A 21,667-nucleotide genomic window follows, 5' to 3' on the forward strand; every position below is an offset into this window, starting at 1 on the left:
GGTCTCCTCTCCTGGACTGTGAGCCTCTTAATAACAATGCCCAGAGCCAGAGATTGTTTACTTAACTGTGTAGCCCCAGTACTAATATTGTCAAAAATATGTTAACTGCTTACTGTGTATTGCTTAATTGGATAAAAGAATGAGGTCCTAATAGATTTGCAGACTGAAGCCTAGCCCACCACGTCTGATGACTCATCGTATCCTGTAGGCCTTGCACATACTAAATTCTTTGTAAATGTTTCTGGGATAAAAGGATTAAAGGAGTCAATGTGTTTTGAAACCAGCAATTTTCTTGTTCATTTCCAATTTCTCTATGATCACTACTTTTCCCGGTGAAAACTCGACTTCTTCCACAAGGCTCCATTCTGAGTTCTCCAAAGTTTCCTTCTCTCTAATCCGGCCACATCCTGCCTGCCTATTTGTTATTTGAGTCTGGATTTTATAAACATACAAAACAGATGGGGTTTTTCCAACAGGCAAGAATCAAAGAGCAGACACTTACTAACAGACTGGAGCTCCCTGATCAGGTTACTATTAGCAACAATACAACTCTGGTCAGGTGGTGAGTTGTAAAGACTAAACATGATAATATTTGGGAAAGAGTTTTATAAAGAGATAACTATCCAGTATAATTAATAATGATGCATTAAATTAATAAAGATTGAAGGTAGTAACTCCTAGCATTTATCCAGTTCATTCTCCTTGAAAGCTCAAGGAGTGCATTTGTACAAGTATTTGACCTTAATTCAGGCTGAAGTCATCAATATGAGAGGAACCCAAGAAATCGTAAATGCTAATTTTGAGCTAAATTAAGAATATAATTTTGAAAGGCATGCCATTTATAAATAAAATAGCCAAAGATTAGACCAATAGCAAATTTTCCTTGAGACAAAACAACAAAAAAATACAAAACTGAAATTATACTTGCCATGTCATAAATCCATACTAGGAAAAGTTCCCCAAACATGTATCTTTTTCTTTCTTTGATTAAAGTTATTGATTCTTTGTGTCCTTCTATTAAAAAAAAAAAAAAAAGCCAGTGCTCCTTTTCCTCGTGTTTAATGTGTTGATTAATATCACTAACTTGGATTTTACAAACCATGACTTCCAGTAGTTAGCATTTCCCTTATTCATTAAAAAGCAGTGCCATATTTAGTTTCCACTGAAGTATTGCAAGAATGATTTAAGTGAAAAGGGGTGTCAGGTTATATTAAAATTGAATTTTTGGCTTCAAATTTTTTATTTGAATAGCAGTTATACAGAGTACTCATTAAAAAAAAGGAATATGGTATGAAAATAATTATTTTGAAAAGGAAAGAGTTGTGAGTTTCTTAACAATCCAGGGTGATATAATAGAAAGCATAGTGAAATTAGACTGGGAGCCAGGGAATGGGTTCTGGCTTCACTTCTGCTACTAAGTAGCCTCTTTCCTTTTAGTTCATGCTGAACACTAGATGTTTCCCCAAGTGAATTTGAATGGGATGGCAGGCAAGGGGACTATTTCTTGCTGGGGCCAGATCAGGTTATTATTGTTCTAGAGGCGTATTATCGGATTGATCATTTCACTGTGGTTCTACTTGATTAGAAGTCACCAGGAAGAAAGGGGTTTTTTGGAGGGACATACCACTAGGCAAAATTCTACTCTTTGCTACTTGTCTCCTCTGTCAATGCACACTATCTTTAATGCCTCTGTAGGGCCCCTGGAGACTGAGGGGGTCACAGTCTATCTTTGAGACACTCCGTTTCATTTGTAGAACGCTGAGGGTGCCGGCTCTGGGAGATTGCTATGACAATTTGCAGACAGTAGGGGCGATGGGGCTCCGCAGGAGGTGGCCCCCTGGTGATCTGCGTCTGCTCTAGTTCAGGCCTGCAAACTTGGTCCAGCCAGAGGCCCGGCAGATACGCGAGGCGGAGCACAAGGGACCCAGGTCCCCCAGAACTTCAGAAACTGGGCACTTCTCCGGAAAGAAGTGCCGCGAATAGCTTTCGGGGCCCGTAGTCCGTGATCGCCTGGCTTTTCCTCCTTCCTAACTGTTGAAGTGACAAAACCTGTGACCTTTGTACAAAGGATGTTCCACACACGACAGGACGCAGGTGTGAGATGGACAAGCAGTTTTTCAGTCTGCAAGGGAAAGAGAGGCTGTAGATGGCAAGTTGACAGGGCAGGGAAGTTCTCCACGTGTCTCAGAAGGGAAGGGGAGAGACACTTGTCTCTGGGAATGAAAAGAATTAAAGGTGTCTCTCCCGGAGGGCGGAGAGCTGAAAGGAAGGTGTGTCTCTCCCAGCGGCCGCGCAGGAGAAAGGCTCTGAGTTGTAAGGCACTGGGAGGTGTCTCCGATGTTTATTTTTGCCTAGCAACCCACAGCCAACTGCGTCCTCAGCAGCCATCCACAAGCGCCTCTCAGCCTCCCCTGTCCTAGAGACTGGAAAGCGGTCACTTGGTGTCAGTAAATTGGGGAGGGTGTGTATGGTGGAGGTGGAGGTGGGAGGGCAGCCCCCTCCTTCGCCCACGCTCGGGGTTCACCAAGCTAAGCTGCGGCCCTCTTTCGGGCTTGACTTACCGAGGTGACCCTCGCACGACTAAGTTATTTACATGATAGACTGGGGAGAGGGTCCGGTTAAGCCCCTGGGACCAGAGACGGGGGAGAGTATTGTCTGTGAGCAGCCATTGGGTTCAGAAAGCTGAAAATGCATGTGTTTGGGGGCCCTCGTGGAAGGGGAGGGGTCTCTGCAGCGATTTCGGTGGAGGGAAGCAGTGGTAGGTTGCGCCGTAGGGAGAAAGGAGGGGTGCTGCAGGGGCCGGAGGCCGGGGAGGGGAAAAGGTCGTTAGTGGGGGAGCCGAGGGGAGCGGTGCAGATGGCCGGAGGGGGAGGCGGAGGCCGAGCGGACACTGCAGACTTTTCCGGGGAGTGGAGGGGTGGCTATGCAGATGACTGGGTGGGGTAGGGACTCCGGAGGGTGGCCGGGGTGGGGGTGGGGTGTACGTGAGCGCGTGTGGCTAGGCTGGGGGGGTGGGGGGTGGGGAGTCCGAGGGCGGGGCCTGCACCCGCGGCGGAGGGGAGCGGGGGCGGAGCTGCCTTCCCGGGCCGCGCCGCGCGCGGGCGCCAGTGCGAGTGTGCGCGGGGGCGCGCACGCGCGAGCCCGGGAGGAGGCTCCCGAGCGAGTCGGTCCTGGCGGCGCAGCCCGCTCCCCCGCGCCCTATGTGAGGGACTCGGGGAGGCCAGCGGCGCGCAGGGGAGGGCGAGGCATGTGCACGGGCCGGGGGGTGCTGCAGCCGCCCGAGGAAGAGGAGGACGGCGGCGGCGGCGGCGAGGAGGAGAGCGGGGGACTCGCGGCGGCGGGCCCGGGCCGCGGGGATGCAGCGGACTCTGTGTGTCTGGCTGTAGCTGACGCGAGGCGGCGAGGAGGCGCCGGAGACCCGCGAGAGGGGCGACCGGGAGGCGGCGGCGGTCGGGAGAAGTAGCAGCAGGACGGGCGGCGGCGGCGGCGGCGGAGACAGCAGCCCTGAAATGCATTTTCTTCTCCAGCGGCCATGTTAACCAGGAAACCTTCGGCCGCCGCTCCCGCCGCCTACCCGACCGGTAAGGAGGGCCGGGCCGCCACGCCGCCCCGGGCGCCCGCCCCCGCCGGCCCCCGCGCCGCCCGGGTCCAGCCCTCGTGGCGCGGGCGCCCGCTGCCTGCGGGACCTCGAACAAAGTCTGCGCCGCGGCTGGGGCCCCCGAGCGGACGGCGCGCCCTCGCCTCGGCTCCGCTCATTGTTGCACGCCGGCCCCAGGGCTCCACCGAGCGGAGCCCTCCGACCCGGCCGGCGGGGGCCGTCCCGGCCTCTTCCCCACCCCCACACCCCCGCCCGGGTTTGGCGAGGCCATCGCGCCCTTGTCGGCAGTCCAATCCTCTTCTCGGCCTGTGGCCGCTTGCGACGTGGGCCGCCCAGCCCGGCTCAGCCGCGGGGTCGCGAACTCGCGCGCCGGCGCCGGACTTAACTTTGCAGCTGCCGGAGCCCCGCCCGGGGCTGCGCGCCTGGGATCCGGGGTCCGGGCGCCCTTTTACTCCCCCGGACGCCTGTTTTTACCGTCCGGCCTCTCTCCCGGGGAGAGCGGGGTTCGCTACCCAGAGGGGTGGGGCGGGGCGACGGGGTCTGGGTGACTTTCTCTCCCCTGACCCTCTTTTGTCTCCTCCCGCGCGTGGCTCCCAGGCCGAGGAGGGGACAGCGCCGTTCGTCAGCTTCAGGCTTCCCCGGGGCTCGGTGCAGGGGCTCCCCGGAGCGGAGTGGGGACCGGCCCGCCCTCCCCGATTGGCCTGCCGCCTCTCCGGGCCAGCAACGCTGCCGCCGCAGCCCACACGGTGAGACCCAGCCCCGCGGGAGGCCGGGGGGAAGGGGTGCGGGAGGGGCTCGGGGCATAAATAACCCGGACGGTAGGGTTCTGACGCCGGGAGCGGAGAGGTCGAAGTGCGAGTGTCTCCACGCCCCTGGCTAGTGGCCCCTCTTGGACGCCACCCTATGCAACTTGGGCGAGCCCAAAGCTGCAGCCACAAAGGAAGATTCGTGGCGTGGGCCCCTCACTTCCCCTCCGGAGCCCGCCCACCCCTGCGCTCCTCTTCCTCGGAACTTCCTCCTTGCTGCTTTCCTTCTTTTTTCCCTCTTTTTTTCCGTCCTTGCTTCCCAGAGCTCCTTTCCCTGACCGGATAAACATCCCTCAGCAACCCCCCCCCCCCAACCACCACCACCACGTTGGGTACTGGGTATTTATAGAACAGATATGTGTTAGGGGACAGTCAGGCCGTCCTGCCCGGAAAATCGATCCCCCAAAGAGCCTCTCAGGCCTGGCTCCAGCCAGCAGGGAGCACCGCCAATTGTCCCCCGCGTGTGGAAGCATGTTTTATGAGTGCTACAGGTTTGAGCACAGCAGAAATTGTAATTAACATTAACAAAAATAAGAGCCACAGCAGCAGTCAAAACAACAAGCCACCCCTATAGGATTCTGCATTTGGTTATTATTCAAAAGGAAAGAGGCGCCTTTGCTTTGGAAGTGAGAAGGGCAGGGCACCTCGCAGGTGCTGCCGTCCCTCAGTGGGTGGAGAGGGAGGGGAGAGCCCATCGTGGGACTGGTGGCTGCAGATTGGCAAGCTGGATTTGACTGCAGCATGTGCCTTTTCTCAGCTCCCAGAGATCGCCCTTGGAAGGTGACTGCTTAGAGGAGGTGTGCACTTTTGGAGGAGGTGGTGGTTTCCCAGGTCCTATTTCCAGTTGGATCCTCCAGAAGAACGGCCTAAGGTGGTCCTGCGTGAGGGATGCTTGGGAGGAGTATGGCTTCATTTGCCTAGTGAAAGTTGAATTCTTGTAGAAAAGGCCATTTCTGGTCTACAGAGAAGCAGCTCTGAGGGTCAGGTGTTGTGGGGAAATTCCTTTATTGGAGAATTTGTGAGAGGATAGCTCCAGTGGGGTATCCCCCCCTTGGACCTGGACGGATGTGCACAAGTTTACAGGAGAACCGTTTTGTTGTTAGGTAGTCATTCTCTCTCTCTCCCTCCCTTCTCTCTCTCTCTCTCTCTCTCCCCCCCCCTCTCCCTCCCTCCCCCCCACCCCCCCACATGTGACTAAGGGCTAGGAATTCACCACGCAGAAGTTAACTGATCTGTGTTGCACTGTTGATGGTGGAAGAGAATCTGTTAGGCTGGTTGATTCTTTATGTTATGGTTGAATGTTCCTGTCATAGCGACGTTTTAGTTGAGGAATTGCCGTTGGCTTTGGGGGTTTCGGTTTATTTGTTTGGTTTGGAATCCTCTGACAATTTGGAAAATAGCACATCGACTTTTTTCCACGTGTGGATGCAATCACATGACTTGGTGTGACCTGGGAAAGAAAGTACTTGGTTTGCATCTGGATTCCCAAGACTGGGCCTTACTAGATCAGAGCCTTTTTCCAATAGACGTACCTAACGAGATTAGAAAAAACCGAAGGTGCCCACTGGAGGAACAGCCTGCAGTGGACCAGAAATGAAAAGATGTGAGGGTCCTTCTCAGGACCCCCAGGAATGGATGCTTGTATTTTGTTGTGGTATATTATAGTTAAAATTCCAGTATGCTATTGGTCATTAGAGACTTGGTTTGGGAAGTGTGAAGTTAGGTTTTGATTGTGGTTTAGTTTTGGTTTTATTTGTACAACATTGCAGATTTCCTAGAACAAGAGAGTTTGAAAAGACCACAGCATTTGTCTGGTTCTACTCTTTCATTTTACAGATGAGGAAATAGTCAGACGGGTTGACTGGTTTGGTTAAGATTCCCCAGCCAATTCATATCAAGGCTGGAGCTAAAAGCCCAGGCCCTCCTGAGCTAGCTTCAACATCTAGTTTGACACTGCTAATCCTAGGAAGTTTGTTCATTTCGTAATAAATGCAGGAACCTTTGCAGATCCATACTCTCATATGTCTTTCAGGTGTTTATAAGGTTTTTGTGTTTTTTTTTTTTTAATTCCACAGCACTTATACTTAAGAAGAGCTGTTTTAGAATAAGGGGGGGGGCGCTATTGAGGAGAGGAAAATGATCTTGTCACAGGAGCTTGCCCATATTTTCCCTTGTAAATGAAATAGTAGGTGGGTAAAATATGTGATTATAAAGATTATGAACTTTGGAATTTATTTAGTCCATTGCCCTTTTGTTCCCTATCTCCATGGATATATTATTGTATACTTAGTCATTTTGTTTTTTTCTGTTTGTCCTAAAAGTGTACCCAGTAACTGTCTCGATTCCTGTTTTTTTTTCTTTTGATGTTGTATGGGAGATAATAATATACTTATTTTTTTAATTCCCAAATATTAGTATTATATCACTGCTATAACTGTTCTGATGTTTAAAGCAGTCTCCAGTTACCATTTTACCTTTATAAAATAATTGGGATTAAAGAAGAATGAGTATTCTCATTTTAAAAATAGAAATATTTTGAAGAAGAAAAAGATAATTCGACTTAGGGCCACACAGGCTGTCTGTGTTTGAGGAGCAGCTAAAATCCAAACTTTTTGCACTCAGTTCTGTTCCCATAACACTATACAGCATTGCTAAGATGACTTCAGGGAAGTTTCAAAATGCTCAAAAATGTTAGCACAGTGAAATATCTGCTATTTTCCACTTTATTATTGGAAGAGATTAAAACTACCAAACTGGTTATAGACTATTGTTCTTACATAATTTTTCATACTAAACTATTTCATGGGCAGAGAAGGCTTTTGTAGGTCTTTCTGTTTGAACCCATACATTGTACATACCTAACAACTACATTCATTTTGTGTATATTTTTAAATGTGACAGCCATGCTAGGTAGGCTGTGGCAAATAGGAATAAGCCACGTTCTGAGACTTCAAGAGGCTGAGTGAGAGGTTTTTAATATCCTTACCGTTATGTAGGCCTGGCATATGTGTTCTGGAAAAAGTGTGACTCTTCTAGAGCTCCCTCCACCCCCTTTTTTTATAATCAGTTAATTGTGCTTCTGAATTTTGTCGTGATTACAGAGTCCTGCAGTGTTTGAGATCAAAGGCCTTCCGTACTACAGCCTCGCAACTGAATGCCCGTAACATCTGGAGAGTTTTTAAGATGCCACCCACGGCTTTTAGGTGTCTAGTTGATGCATCTACTCTGGGTCCTTTTTAACCAGCTGTCATTTGCCTTAAGTCTCTGCTGATGCACTGCACGCCTAACATCTTGTGACTTGGATCCCCAGGGACGATTCCCAATTCCCTGGACATTAACTTCATGTTTTCTTATGAAGGTACAAAGGTAGTTCCCAAATAGAACTCGGAGAGGTATCAGTTAGCAAGGGTTTATTAACATGTGTTCTTCCGTTCAATAGATACTACCTGAGTGCTTACTGTATGTTTGGGTTTATGTTAATAGGGACTTAACAAAGATCTAAGAGGTGACCCCGCCCTTGAATTGCTCACAGCCAGGTGGGTACATCAGGTGTCAAAAACACTTCAGTAAGATGAAATAGGCCTTAACAGTCTGTCGGGTCTAACCATGGGCTAAAGGCACAGGGAAGGAAAGGGGATGTTTCACAGAAGAGGTGAGAGTTGAACTGGACTTTGGAGGCTGGGGGGTTAGGAAGGAGATTCCAAGCAGCTTTTGGAAAGGATGATGATAATAGCTCTTCTTTACGAAGCACTTTATACATTTTACCTAATTTAATCCTAATAGCCCTAATGAAAAGCCCTGTTGCCTTCTTTTTACAGCCAAGCATACTGAGGTTCAGAGAGATTAAGTAAATCGCCCAAGGTCACACATTTAGTAAGTGATAGAGCTGGGATTCATTTCCTGTGTGTCTAATTGAAAATGCCTCGACTCGTAACCACTATGAAACATGACTTCACCGAAAAGCAGAGGAGCTTGAAAGAGCATGGTGTCTCCACAGGTCTTGGGGAACTCAGCTTTGTTACTCTCAGAACTGTAACAGTGCTAGATGACATTGGAAGGAAGGACTGAGGTCATTTATGTGCTACATTTTAGAACCTGGTGTCCTTGCCTATCAGTTCTTGTGTTATCTGTGGAAATGGAGTACAGTTGTAGGCCCTTGAGCAAAAGTGAGGTTAATGTCAGATTGACCGTTTTCAGTGACAACTCTAGAAGTACTTTGGAGAGAAGAGATTTGAGGAATTCTAGACCGAGAAGCCAGGGGGCATGTTAGGAGTGGACAGTGAGGCCCAGTCAATGGAGAGGGAGTAGGATGGAGAGAGACGACAAGGCTTAATGGGGACTCGGAAGGTGAGGGAGATGCTGAGAAGGATTTCCAGATGTAAAGCTTGAGTGACTGTGGAGGTGAAGCCTTTTTATTTATTGGAAATTGAGGGTGTGGGAGGAGGAAATGGTTTGGGTAGGAAAATCGTGAGTTCAGTTTGAATTGCTTGTGGGAAAGGCCATGGGTCTGTAGTTGGACACAAGGGCCAGGGCTCAGGAGAGTATATTGGGCAGGCCCCAGCTAGAGGTGGCAGACGTCAGCCCTTAGGTGTTGCTGGAGCCCTGGCTGTGGTCAGGATCAACCGGGGAGAATTATGGGAGTTGAGAAGCCAGGAGAGTTGAGACTTGAACCCTGGAGGACCCCCAGACCCACCCAAGAGTAGGTGAACTAATAGTTGAGGCAGCTGAGAAGACCCAGAGAAGGAGTTTGGAGGGATAGGAGGTGAACCAGTTAATTGTCAAGCTCTCTCTGGTGCTAGCCACTAAACTTGTGGGTTATATTTTTAATTGCACCCAACATGAAATTGCTGTTGCAAAAACAAGTGAATTTCTAATGCTCAGAAAGTTTTGCTTTGCTATCTTTTTAGGAGTTGCTGAAGCCCCAAGGTTAATTTTGTCCCTAGTGAAGCCTCAGGCTTTTTGTGGCACGTGCACTGGTAATGTAGGTTTTTCTTCTGAATCCCTCCTTCCCGCCCTGAAGAGACTGGTTCTCTAGAAGAGCTAGCTTTTGAATTTCAGGTCCTTTTATTTCCTGGCGCTTGAAAGACCACAGTGGGGATGGAGGGGTGCAGAGTGTGGGCCTGGGAACAAAAGCAGTTGGACAAGCCAGTACTACTTTTATATATACTCATGGACTTCCTGATTCATTTTTATGGACCGTTCTGCTTTTGGCATCGAATGGGGATAAAATAACCTGTCCAGCTACCCTGACAAAAGTTCACCTAGCATGAGCTATCATCTTTGGCTTTAATAAAAGGGTTTGACTAGAAGTCTTCACAGAATTGGTCTGAGAAGTAAAATCCCTCAGTCAATGAAATCACACTTCGGACAGGCCCAGTGACTGTACCATATTCTACTTTGTTTTAGAAGCAAGCAGGGAGAAAACTCACTCCTCACATAATCGCTGTGCAGGTGACATGTCAGTTAAAGAAAATATGAAGGTCTTGGTCTGCTACTAAGAAGGACTTGAAATTTCATTTTGGTATCCAGGTGGTTCCAAACCACTTCCTGACTTGCCATGTGACATATACAGACTGCTTCTACTCTTTGGGTAGTATATAAAGCCGGAAAGATAGGATGCAGAAAGATCTCACAGAAAAACTACAGCAGAGCGTTGCACTAATTGGTTGTAATAAGCTCCTGCAGGGCAGAGACCTTAGCCCATCGTACTGGTTGAGTGAATGAGCTGGGTTGTGAATGAGGAACTGATGGTTAAGATTTTATATAAAAATCACCAAGCAGGATGCATTAAGACTTGTGGGTGGTTGTCTGAGGCCGGCGAGAACTCCTAAACTGAGAGGAGATCCTAGCTGCTAGTGCTCTGCCCTCCCTCACGTCTTTGCAATAATAATACTTGAAAGAAATCCCAAGCAGTTTCTCAGTAGAAGGCTGGGGGCCCCTTGGCTTGCACGGTCAGCTTTGTTTAGACGGCAGTGTTCAGGGATGGCCTGTGTGCCTGAAATAGAAGTCGCTACTCTGTATTCCTTGTTGGAAAGCTGAGTATCCCAGCAGCCCACGGAAATACACTGTGAAGAGAGCTGAGCCATTGACCAAAGGAAGGCCCCAGACTGTGTGGGTTGGTTTGTTGCGCTGAATGGCCTTAAATGGTCATCAGAGTCAATGAAGCCCAGACGTTTTTAAAAATAGATTAGGGGTTTACAGGATGCTACAGTGCATATCTACATGGGAATCTCTCAAGCCTAAAAGTGCACATTTTTTTTTTGCCAGTGGTTCATACGTTTTCCTAGGTGTAGTCAGTTTTCCAAGTGGTAGAGAAGACCGAGAATGAAGATGCTAGTGTTTTCGCAACAGAGCTAGCTAAACTTTGAGAGAGTAGTGGACAGGACAGACGTGGTCCCTGCCCTCCTGGTAACGAGGAAGCTACTGAGTGAAGTGTGAAAGGGGTTACGATCTGGAGGGGGTAGAGCCAGCACAGAGACTCCATGCTTGCGCTTTCTCTGTGTCCTGTTTCGTTTTATATTAGGTTTGGGCTGAGGGGAACGCCTGGGGGGTGCCAGACCCTGTGCTGAATGTTAGGGAGAGGCCAGTGAACAAAACAGACGCTCTCGGCCTCCACAGGGAACCTGCTCCCAAGAGCCTGGATATGTGCAGCAAGCTGCTGGTCTGTCAGGTGTAGCACTCCTGGGGTCCTTGTTTTTCAGGATCCCAAGTTTCGTAGCCTTGCCAAGTCCGCTCGTCTTTTCCCTTTGTTTTCTCAGAGGCTGTCAGCAGCCTATCCACTCTCCCCGTCCGGGTTCTCATGAGGCCCCTCCCGGGCGTACAGCTCTTTCCATGTAGTGCAACTGACTGCTGGTACATTCAGACAGATCGGATTTTGTAAAGGTGGGCTGGGGGCTGACTTGGAAAATACCCCGTGTGAACAGACTGACCTCTTGCATCCTACTCACGGTTGCTTTCTGCCTTCCAGATTGGCGGCAGTAAGCACACAATGAATGATCACTTACACGTCGGCAGCCACGGCCACGGACAGATCCAGGTTCAGCAGCTGTTCGAGGATAACAGTAACAAGCGGACAGTGCTCACGACACAACCCAATGGGCTCACCACGGTGGGGAAGGCGGGCTTGCCGGTGGTGCCCGAGCGGCAGCTGGAGAGCATCCACAGACGGCAGGGCAGCTCCACGTCTCTGAAATCTATGGAAGGCCTGGGGAAGGCGAAAGCCACCCCCCTGACCCCTGAACAAGCAATGAAGCAATACGTGCAAAAACTAACCACCTTCGAGCACCATGAGATTTTCAGCTACCCCGAAATCTATTTCTTGGGTCCAAATGCAAAGAAGCGCCAGGGCATGACGGGTGGGCCCAACAACGGGGGCTATGACGACGACCAGGGATCCTACGTGCAGGTGCCCCACGATCACGTGGCTTACAGGTACGAGGTCCTCAAGGTCATCGGGAAGGGAAGCTTCGGGCAGGTGGTCAAGGCCTACGACCACAAAGTCCACCAGCACGTGGCCCTGAAGATGGTGCGGAATGAGAAGCGGTTCCACCGGCAGGCGGCGGAGGAGATCCGAATCCTGGAGCACCTGCGGAAGCAGGACAAGGACAACACCATGAACGTCATCCACATGCTGGAGAACTTCACCTTTCGGAATCACATCTGCATGACGTTCGAGCTGCTGAGCATGAACCTGTACGAGCTCATCAAGAAGAATAAGTTCCAGGGCTTCAGCCTGCCTTTGGTTCGCAAGTTTGCCCACTCGATTCTGCAGTGCTTGGATGCTTTGCACAAGAACAGAATCATTCACTGTGACCTTAAGCCCGAGAACATTCTATTAAAGCAGCAGGGTAGAAGCGGTATTAAAGTGATCGATTTCGGCTCCAGTTGTTACGAGCATCAGCGTGTCTACACATACATCCAGTCCCGTTTTTACCGGGCTCCGGAAGTGATCCTTGGCGCCAGATACGGCATGCCCATCGACATGTGGAGCCTGGGTTGCATTTTAGCAGAGCTCCTGACTGGTTACCCCCTCTTGCCTGGGGAAGATGAAGGGGACCAGCTGGCTTGTATGATTGAACTCTTGGGCATGCCCTCCCAGAAACTGCTGGATGCATCCAAACGAGCCAAAAATTTTGTGAGCTCCAAGGGTTATCCCCGTTACTGCACTGTCACGACTCTGTCAGACGGCTCTGTGGTTCTCAACGGAGGCCGTTCCCGGCGGGGGAAACTGAGGGGCCCACCCGAGAGCAGGGAGTGGGGGAATGCACTGAAGGGGTGTGACGATCCCCTTTTCCTGGACTTCTTAAAACAGTGTTTAGAATGGGATCCTGCGGTTCGCATGACCCCTGGCCAGGCCTTACGGCATCCCTGGCTGAGGAGGCGGCTGCCAAAGCCTCCAGCGGGGGAGAAGACGTCCGTGAAGAGGATAACCGAGAGCGCTGGTGCTATCACATCCATCTCCAAGTTACCTCCACCTTCCAGCTCAGCTTCCAAACTGAGGACCAATTTGGCACAGATGACGGATGCCAATGGGAATATTCAGCAGAGGACAGTGTTGCCAAAACTCGTTAGCTGAGCTGAGTCCCCTGATGCTGGTAATCCGAAAGATACGACATTGCTGAGCCTTACCGCGTTGAAAAGGAGTCGCTCAGACCTGTTTTTATTTGCTCAATAACTCAACTCATTTGTATCTTTGCAGCACTTATTTTAATGTAAGAAAGTTGTTCATTTTGTTTTTATAAAATACATGGGGACAACGCTTTAAGTTTTTATACTTCCCGAAACTGTCTTTGTGTTCTAAAAGTATGAGGAGCCTTACTGTTATCTAGTGTGGCAGAGTAATAAACATCAGTGGCAGGCCATTGATTACTTCGTGACTGCTGCGCATTTACAGATTGGTGTCAAAGACATTCACTGTTTCTGTGGTTCATAGTATATTCTCCCCGAGGTGACTGCCCCCGCAGGGCCCCCTCCTCCCTCCGTGCTCCAGGTTTCACGCACAGGTGTAGCAGGTCCTGCCTCCATTTCCCATAAGTCACGTGGGTGGTAGTGAGGGTGGGAGAAGGGTCAGGACGACAATGATACTCTAAGAAGAATTGCACCTTAAGAGATTTTTTTTCCCCTAAACCAGTGGTCAAACAGACATGACCTTCCCAAGGTTTTAAATGCCCGCTTGGCATTCTGACTTTCTAAAAGCTGCCCAAGCACACCTGGGTGGATAAATGGAAACGTGTGTGTTCCTTCAAATTCTCTAATATGATCAGCAAGCTGTTTTGTAAAGAAGCCTCAGATCATGGACTTGGTTTTGCACCTAAATATAGAAATGTATTCCATGAACTGTTCCTCCTCTTTGCTTTCCTCCTCTCTGTTCCTCTTTTACTACACATCTGTTGCTTGCATTCAGGTTTGTTTTTTTTTTCCCTTCCTTCAAATATATATCCCAGACTGTTAATACAGAAGAGAGACATTTCAGCTGTGATTATGACCATTGTTTCATATCCCAGTTTAAAAAAAGAACAGCGGCCTAGCTACTTAAGGTGGGGATTTCCATAGTTCCAGAGAAGGTTTAGCAAATTAGAGTGAGTTCACACTTTTCAGGTGCCACTGTAAGGTTCTCTTAGCCTGGGAAAGCATCAACTCTTTCTTTAAAAAGAAAGAAGGTTGAAAATCCTCTTGCTGAACAGAAGGCATTGTGACTGTTCAATGAGTCCAATTTTAACAACAAATTTAAAGGAGGAGAAGCTCAGTCTCCAGTTAAATGGTTTGACTTATTTGCATCATTAGAAAAATCACAAATTGCATTCCTCTGTCTTCCTTTTGGATTGCACTGATTGTTTTTGTGGGAATGACACTTTACCTGGGAAAGTGAGAGTTAGGTAAAAGAATATTTTCGTCTCCGAATAATAATTATTTTCAAAGTGAAAAATTCAGTATTTTATCACTAATGTATGAGCAGTGGTATTTATCAATTTCAAGGCACGTGGAAGAAATTTTTTAGTATGTGCAATTTAATATAGAAAGATTTTTGCCTGTTTGGGTAATAGGTTTTGGGTAGTATAAATTAGGATAAATACTCTTTTATATGCACAGATACTATTGTATTGCCTGTAAATTGATTTACAAGTACTTAAAGCATGGTCCCCGGCGAGGCCAAGAAAGTTTCCGGTTAAGTTCTTTAAATATTTGTCCTACAGTTTCTCTTACTTAGAAAGGAAAAAAAAGAAAAAAATTAGTTTTTGGAACAAAACACTTAACTTGAGGCTTTGTCAGTTGTTGGTGGAGAAAAACGCTCAGGAAATATTACAGATATTTGCCAAAAAACGCAGTAATACGTTTAGCTTATTAATAAGATAGTGATGTTGTTATTTGCTTTACTGTTTAAGGGTGTCATTGATAATTTAATTTGTACTTCTGTATTTAGAAATGAGAGCTTCTTTCCCCTAGTCAAATTCTTTAGCATATCGTATACATTTCTGTGTCATCTGTGGAAGTGCAATAATATGGTCGTAAGTTGCTTTTTAAAGGATGCTCATATGTGACAATACCCCCAATCAGTGGCTTATAGAATTTAAAGATTGTGTATTTATTATTGAAATTCTGGCTTAAAGGCATAACAAGTGTAAGACTTGGTATGGTGGGCTTTGTAAAACCATAAGCCTCTGAATGATGGTTCGCTTCTTGAGGTCAGTAAAATAAAAACATAAAGGCTGTTTTTCCCTTGCAAGACTCCTCTTCCATACCCATCCTCATCTTCACATTTAGGTTTACATGAACCTGAGCCTGCCATTAATAGAAGAAACATCCCTTTAAAATACATGTGAAAATGTGTAGATGGACTAATACTGCTTGTCTTTACCCCACCACATAAAACTGGTTCTTAAGATGCCAATAGTGCATTTGTGACTATATTCACAAATGTAACCGGAAACTTTTAAGCCAAACTATAAGTGCAGCCCTATGCACCCCCACACCCCAAATACAGTGAAATTTACTTCATTCACAAGAGCCACCATGTTCAGTGTTTAGTGACAGGGCTGCTTTGAAAAAAATTCTAGCTTAATTATGATGTCCAAAAAAGAAAAAAAAAAAATGTTGCATCTCTGTGATCTTAAATGAAGGGCTCTAATAGGCTACTAGGAGTTGGCTTGGAAACAGTCCTTGGTCTCACAGGTTACCATTGTCTAGGGATGTCTGAGCTGTTTTCAGATTTCAGACTAGCATGGTGTCTTGTCTTTGGTTGCAGTCTCATCTCCGTTCCTCGTACCTCCACAGTGCGCATGACCACGTCAGGGCGTTGTACGACAGTGGAACAGCACGGTGATGCTGGACAGTGCAGATCAACCGTAGAGGAGAAGTTGTGCCCTTAGTGTTAACAATGTGCCTTTTGTTCCGAATGCCATGTTGTAGGGCATGCATTTTTTGGCCTCTTTAACTCTTTTGAATACCAGGTGGTGAGGATGGAACCCACCTCTGCAGAGATATATCTGTCTTAAATATCTAGTTACTTACAGGCCTTAATAGAAACCATAAGGCGTGACTCCTCATCAGGCAGTGAGAAAGGTAACCACCGGTTAGTTACACGGGAAATGCCTATGTTTAAGGGGTTAAAGATGGTCTTTGTTGTATCTTTTAACATCAGACTGATTTTTTAAATGATATTTTTTTGTTATGCTAACACTAGACAAAAATCAACTGTATTTGTAAAAATTTACCTCAAACCATTTAATTTTATAGTGTGATTAATCCCAGGGCATTTGGTATGAACCAAAGTGCATTCCTTTTCTATGTGCCTGGCTCTAGTACGGATGGCCAGGGATTTTTACAATTTGGGTGCAAGGCACTTAAGCCACTTTTAAACTTAATGCGTGGTTGGGAGTCGTGTTCAAGGACTCCATCAGGAGGTTAGGCAACACTTCAGGCATCAGTAGCATTGGGCCATATTGGAATCTTAAAGTTTTGTAATTTTTTTCATCAAGAATATTTCTGATAAGCAGAAGACTTTTTAAAAAAAAAAACTGATTTGGTTGGTAAAGGTTTTAATATCGCCCAACATAATGCTGTGGTAGCATTTAAAAAAAAAAAAAGTATTTGTCAACTCTATTTCTTAGGGGCTTGTACATCTCTCTGCTATGGACATATATAAAATTAATTGTAATTATACTCAGCTCAACTGCTACAGTTATGTCTAGGCAGTGGCTTGGGTTTTTATCGAGCAACAACTTAGACACGTGACTGTAATATGCTGCAACTGTGTGTACTGAAAATATGTGAAAATGGTTGAATGTGGACTGTGTATATATGTATGTAAACATTTCTGTGAGATGCTGCTGTCGCCACTTAACATGAAATATGTTCTGGTGGATTTTAATCCTAGTGGCCAGTTCTATGATACTGTATGTATTGTACAGCTGAAGACAGGAGTAAGACTGTTCAGTGAATATTTGTTACATTTTATTGTCGTGGCCAGAGATAATTTCAGAATAAAAATTTAATGTCCTACCTTAATTTTCTCCCCTTTTCTAACTCTAATTTAACTCCTGATCTCTTTCTGGTGATATTCCTGGTCTGGTAGCCTGGAGAGAGTTTAGAAGGCAAACATTGTCAGCTACAATTTATTTATTTTTTTTTATTAGCTCAGTATAAATGTGCAAGTTCCAAGTAAGAAAGACTAACGTTTTAGTAGGCACTTCCTGCTTTTCTCAGGATACCCTATTCCTTACCCTGTAATATTTCTATGTTACTTGTCCTTTATACGGACTCTGCGGCCATGTTCTATATCCTGCTGGAATGTCAAATCTTTCTTTTTTTTAACCTTCAAGGTGAGAAGCTGTGGGAGCAGAGTCTAAATTATTCCCCACCAGTCCATTCTTTTCTGTGCCCAGGTTCTGGCAAATGATCCATATGTGCTCTCACCACCTCCCCCATATGCTTCTTAATGCCTATGCCTTTGCAGTTCTTGTACTTGGTGGTCTCTATGGTTCATGTTTTTTGGGGTTTTCGTGTCTCTTTCTGCCATGGCTGGACCAGAAAATAGGGCCTGTAAACTGCACTTAGCTCATGATTTATCAAGTTCAGTTAATACCAAGTGAAGAGTTTGCTTACAGATGACAGCAAGCAGATGCTCTAGTAATTTGTCAGACATTGCAGGGAGGTTATGTAGACAAATATTTCCCTCTTGTGGAAAGAACTACCTCACATTTTTATTTACACCCCTCCTGCCACCAACAGCAGAAAAACTACTTAGTGTGGCTTCCTGCAGCAGAAGTGGGATTTGCTTAAAACAAGGGAATACTGTAGGTGTTCCCCAGCCCAGACTTGGTCTTACCATATCCTACGCCACAATCTCCCATGACTGCTTCTTTTGCTAATCAGAGTTCTTACCCAGTGAAAAAATACCAACTGACAAGCTAACCAAGAAACCAATATATTTAGAAAAAAAAAATGTGAGAGACGTGTATCACGTATAAAATTGAAAGATATCACCGCAGCAAGTTAAATTTAAGATAGAATGTCCAGATCTGATGTACTCAGAGCAGATTATAGCTTCCACTCGTTCTCTTTTATCAGAGCTCTTCAAAGCTCTTTCTTAAATTGATTAATACTATATTCTGTTTGAATTTCTGTAATCTTTTTGCTTTGGGAATCAACACCTATACAAATAACTATTTCTGGAACTTCAGAATTGCCTTCAAACTAGCACTCCAGAATGTTCTTAGCTGGCATTGTTGGAAAGGGAAAATAGTTAATTTTCTGTTTTGGAAAGAGCATGAAGACGGATTGGAAGAAAGGGTATTTGTGACTTTGTTTCACTGCTGTGTTGAAGCAGTTTGAATTACGCTGTGGTTTTTTGTTTTGTTTTGTTTTGTTTTTAGTCATTAGGCAAATAAACACTTGTCATTAGTGATGCTTACCACTGTCCAAAATGAAAAATGACTGCCAGTGTGTTGCACGTACATAAGAAAATTGCATCTTACTGCAAAGGCTTTGGTTTTATTTGGTTTGACTTTGACATACTGTTTTGCTGTGGTCACATCCTTACTATCTGTGCTACATTTCCTATATATTGGGGATGGCATAATTGCCATTCCTTTGCTTCTCAAGGAGCTTTAGTGAGCAAACTAATGAATTTATATTTACTTCTCCAAAGAAAGCTGACATTTTAGGAGTATTAACCAGTCATCTATAATAAGGAGCAGCAGGGTATAACTGATATGTTCCCAGAGCATTGCTCCTTCCGAAGAAGACTTCACAGGTCTCATGGGGTTGTATGAACATCAGTTCAGTCTTATACATTCCTGTAAGCTATAATTATCCTCACTTGATATTTGAGGAAACTGAAGTGACTTGTTTCAACGTGACTTTGCAAAAACAGTTTGGGCCTCAGGTTGCAATCTGATGAAGAATTTTGGTCTTGGACAGTAAAGGAAAATCCCCAGCTGTATATCACATACAAAAATTTAGAAAGGGGGGGATTTGAGCTAGCAGTGAGCATTTCTATTACTTGAATAAATTGTGTATCAGTTCCCAGGAATATTTTTTAAAAGAGGAGAAGCTACAAAAAACGGAGGATGAGAGCATCTTAGTCTCCGCAGGTGCACCTGATAACTAACGTGCATTGTACACGCACCTCTCGGTTAATCTGTGAAAGAGGGAGTCCTAATACTGCCATAAATTTGGGGAGGTTGATAAATTATAGTGGCTTTCTTACTTTCTGTTCTTAAAATATGCTTTTTATTGAATGTATGAAAGTATTTTTGACTCTTTACTAATTCTCAGGGATTAAAAGTTAAATTTTACTGACTGTAGCAGCAGGTAAACCTCTTAAATTCAAACTTCCTCAGGTTTCCTATTCTTTGCCTCCATACTGAAGAAAACACAAAATGCCTGCCAGGCAAATACATAAAAATTTAAATTCCAAATACAATTTTAAAACACCAATTGTAAATAAACCAATTTTACAAACTAAAATATTGTGTCTTTCCTTGCTTTTTATCCCAAATTATCCCCCCGCCCCCCGCAAGTTTCAGGAGTTTTAAATATCTAGACTATTTCTCCATTGGTAAAAATAAAGTGTGTTACTCACAATACAAAACCCCATGAGCAGGCCTGGATCATTTAAGTAAGAGCTTATTGAATTGCTTTAGGTTGTTTGGGGGGAAATTTTGATTAGTGTACCAGCAATTTATGTATATTTACAGGAAATAAGGGTATGGGTAAGTTTGAGTTAATTTGTCATCCTTTTATCTGAAGAGGATTACCCAACCTAATTTCCCCTTTCCCTAGAATTCAAATCATTGGATTTTTGGCTTTGATAGGCAGAAAGAAAGAAAAAAAAAAGGGAGGAAAGGAAAGAAAGGGGGGCGGAGAGAAAGGAAGGAAGGGAAAGAAAGAAAAAGAGGAAAGAGACAGCCATCTTATTAACATTGCAGATGGCATTCATTTGTCAAATATTTATTAAATGCCTACTTATATGACAGGTACTATTTAGATACTGAAGATATATAATAGTGAACAAAACAGACGTTCGTAGTTGGTGTCTTCACAGAGTTTTTAGACTGGTTGGGAACACAAGGTGTTGTACAAGTAATTATATGAACAAATACATAATTGCAAATGTAACAAGTGCTGTGAAGTAAAAGCATGTGGTGCTGAGCTTGTGTATATAATGGAAGGGGGCAGGTTGTGTTGTCTTATATGGATCAAGAATGGCTTCCTTAGGAAATAAACAGCTCGAGCTGAAGAAGGAGAGCATGGACAGAAATCCTGAAGCTGGAAGAAGCAACATATGTGTGAGCCATTAAAGAAAGGTCCTTATAGCTGGGGCCCATGAGAACCACAAGAATGAGAGAACATGGTGTGAAATGGAGCTGGCAAAGTGGTTTGGCCCCCCGACTATGCCAAGCCTTGTAGGTGCGGTTAAAGATTCTGGTCTTTATCCTATCTGCAAGGGCAGCAACCAAGGGATTTTAGGAAAATGCCATGAACAGACTGGCTCTCCCTGGCTGTCTTTAGTAGAATGTACTTCGAAGGGCAAGAGTGGATGAAGGAAGAAAAATTGGAAGTGTTTGCAAGAGATGGCAGATTAGAGCAGAGCAGAGAATAGGGATGGAGATTTAAAGAAGAGGATGGATTGGAAGACTCTTTAAGATGCAGAAATATTAAAGTAGAGATAACAGTGGTGTTTCTTTGTGTATGAAAAGCAGCTGGTGCTATTTTAACGTCTGACTTGCTACACTGCATCAGAGGAAATCACAGTATCTCATTTGTTCTAGAAAAGAGAAGGTGAAAATTAATGCCTTTGGTTAAAGAGTGTGAAGTCCTGGTAAGCTATTTATCTTTTGCTGGAATTTGAAGGCTTGGAGTAAAATCTTATTTATTAATTCAGGAAATTATTTAGATTTGAAAGAGATTATAAAATAAATAATTAGGAGGGAGACAGGGGAATGTAGAGGTCAGGACTAAGCCAAATACTCCATGAGGACAGCTATCCTCTCAGGCTTCCCTCCCTCCTTATTTCCATAGAAAGTAAACACCCGCTCTATAGGGTATTTGGATATACCAAAACAAAACAAAACAAAATTTTTTTAAAGAAATAGAAAAGGAGATGGATCCCTACTCTTGAGGACTTCATGTTTAATTGGGAAGACAAGATTAGGCAGAAAACATTAAACAATTTGAGAATGGTGAAAGACAAAATTCAGAGCAAGTAAAGGTCACTGTGGATAAGAAAAGCTTCAGGGAGGTATGTCTCTAGCCAGGTCTTGAGGGAATTCAGACTGGTAGAGAGAAAAAGAGCATTCTATGAGAAAGGAATTGTCCTAATCAAGGCATGTCATATATCATTCATCTGATCATCTAATATTTATTGAGCACCTATGTGTATGATTTTTGGCATGAGGCAAAGAGACAGGCTTTTGCAGAGTAAAGAAATGGAGGTTAATTCCTTTGGAAAGGTGAAGGCTTTTTGTCTTGCGATTTCCTCCAATGTGTTGTTCTCACCTCACAGCCAATGCATATGCGTTCTGTCAAGAATGCCTTTCCTGATCTCTGCCTCTTCCTGTGGGACTTGGCTCAGACCCGACGTCACTTCCTCTACAAAGCCCTCCCTTACCTGAGGTTGGGCAAAGTGGCCCTTACCGAAAGCTAACGTTGCAAGTTTCTCTCAGCATCTGGGAGGAATTTTTCTAATGAGAGGGTGAGTGGAACTGTCTCTGGGCATATACGGCAAATAAAACAGTCGTGTCTGGAGATAACATGTTAGTAA

General features: G+C 45.4%; 1 protein-coding gene across 2 annotated transcripts; it reads left to right on the forward strand.

Moving 5' to 3' along the window:
* The first annotated feature begins 3,129 nt into the window (after positions 1-3,129).
* Positions 3,130-16,908, forward strand: DYRK2 (dual specificity tyrosine phosphorylation regulated kinase 2). 2 transcript variants are annotated; one of them, XM_081822026.1, is made up of 3 exons: positions 3,130-3,581; positions 4,196-4,344; positions 11,372-16,908. In XM_081822026.1, the coding sequence occupies exons 1-3, from the start codon at positions 3,533-3,535 to the stop codon at positions 12,977-12,979; spliced, it is 1,806 nt and encodes a 601-aa protein (XP_081678152.1). In that variant the 5' UTR covers positions 3,130-3,532; the 3' UTR covers positions 12,980-16,908. The 2 variants fall into 2 exon arrangements, with proteins under 2 accessions (XP_081678152.1, XP_081678153.1); XM_081822027.1 differs by lacking the exon at positions 4,196-4,344 and having other exon boundaries at positions 3,131-3,581.
* The last annotated feature ends 4,759 nt before the right edge of the window (positions 16,909-21,667 follow it).

Source organism: Leptonychotes weddellii, chromosome 5, assembly GCF_054177405.1.
Source record: "Leptonychotes weddellii isolate Sample4059 chromosome 5, ASM5417740v2, whole genome shotgun sequence".
Taxonomy (NCBI): Eukaryota; Metazoa; Chordata; class Mammalia; order Carnivora; family Phocidae; genus Leptonychotes; species Leptonychotes weddellii.

What these genes read in the sequence shown, in the direction of transcription:
- DYRK2 (XM_081822026.1), top strand. Translation starts at nt 3,533, where the DNA reads ATGTTAACCAGGAAACCTTCGGCCGCCGCTCCCGCCGCCTACCCGACC. An exon ending in TCCCGCCGCCTACCCGACCG is followed by an intron (nt 3,582 to 4,195) that starts GTAAGGAGGGCC and finishes CGTGGCTCCCAG; the next exon opens with GCCGAGGAGGGGACAGCGCC. An exon ending in CTGCCGCCGCAGCCCACACG is followed by an intron (nt 4,345 to 11,371) that starts GTGAGACCCAGC and finishes TCTGCCTTCCAG; the next exon opens with ATTGGCGGCAGTAAGCACAC.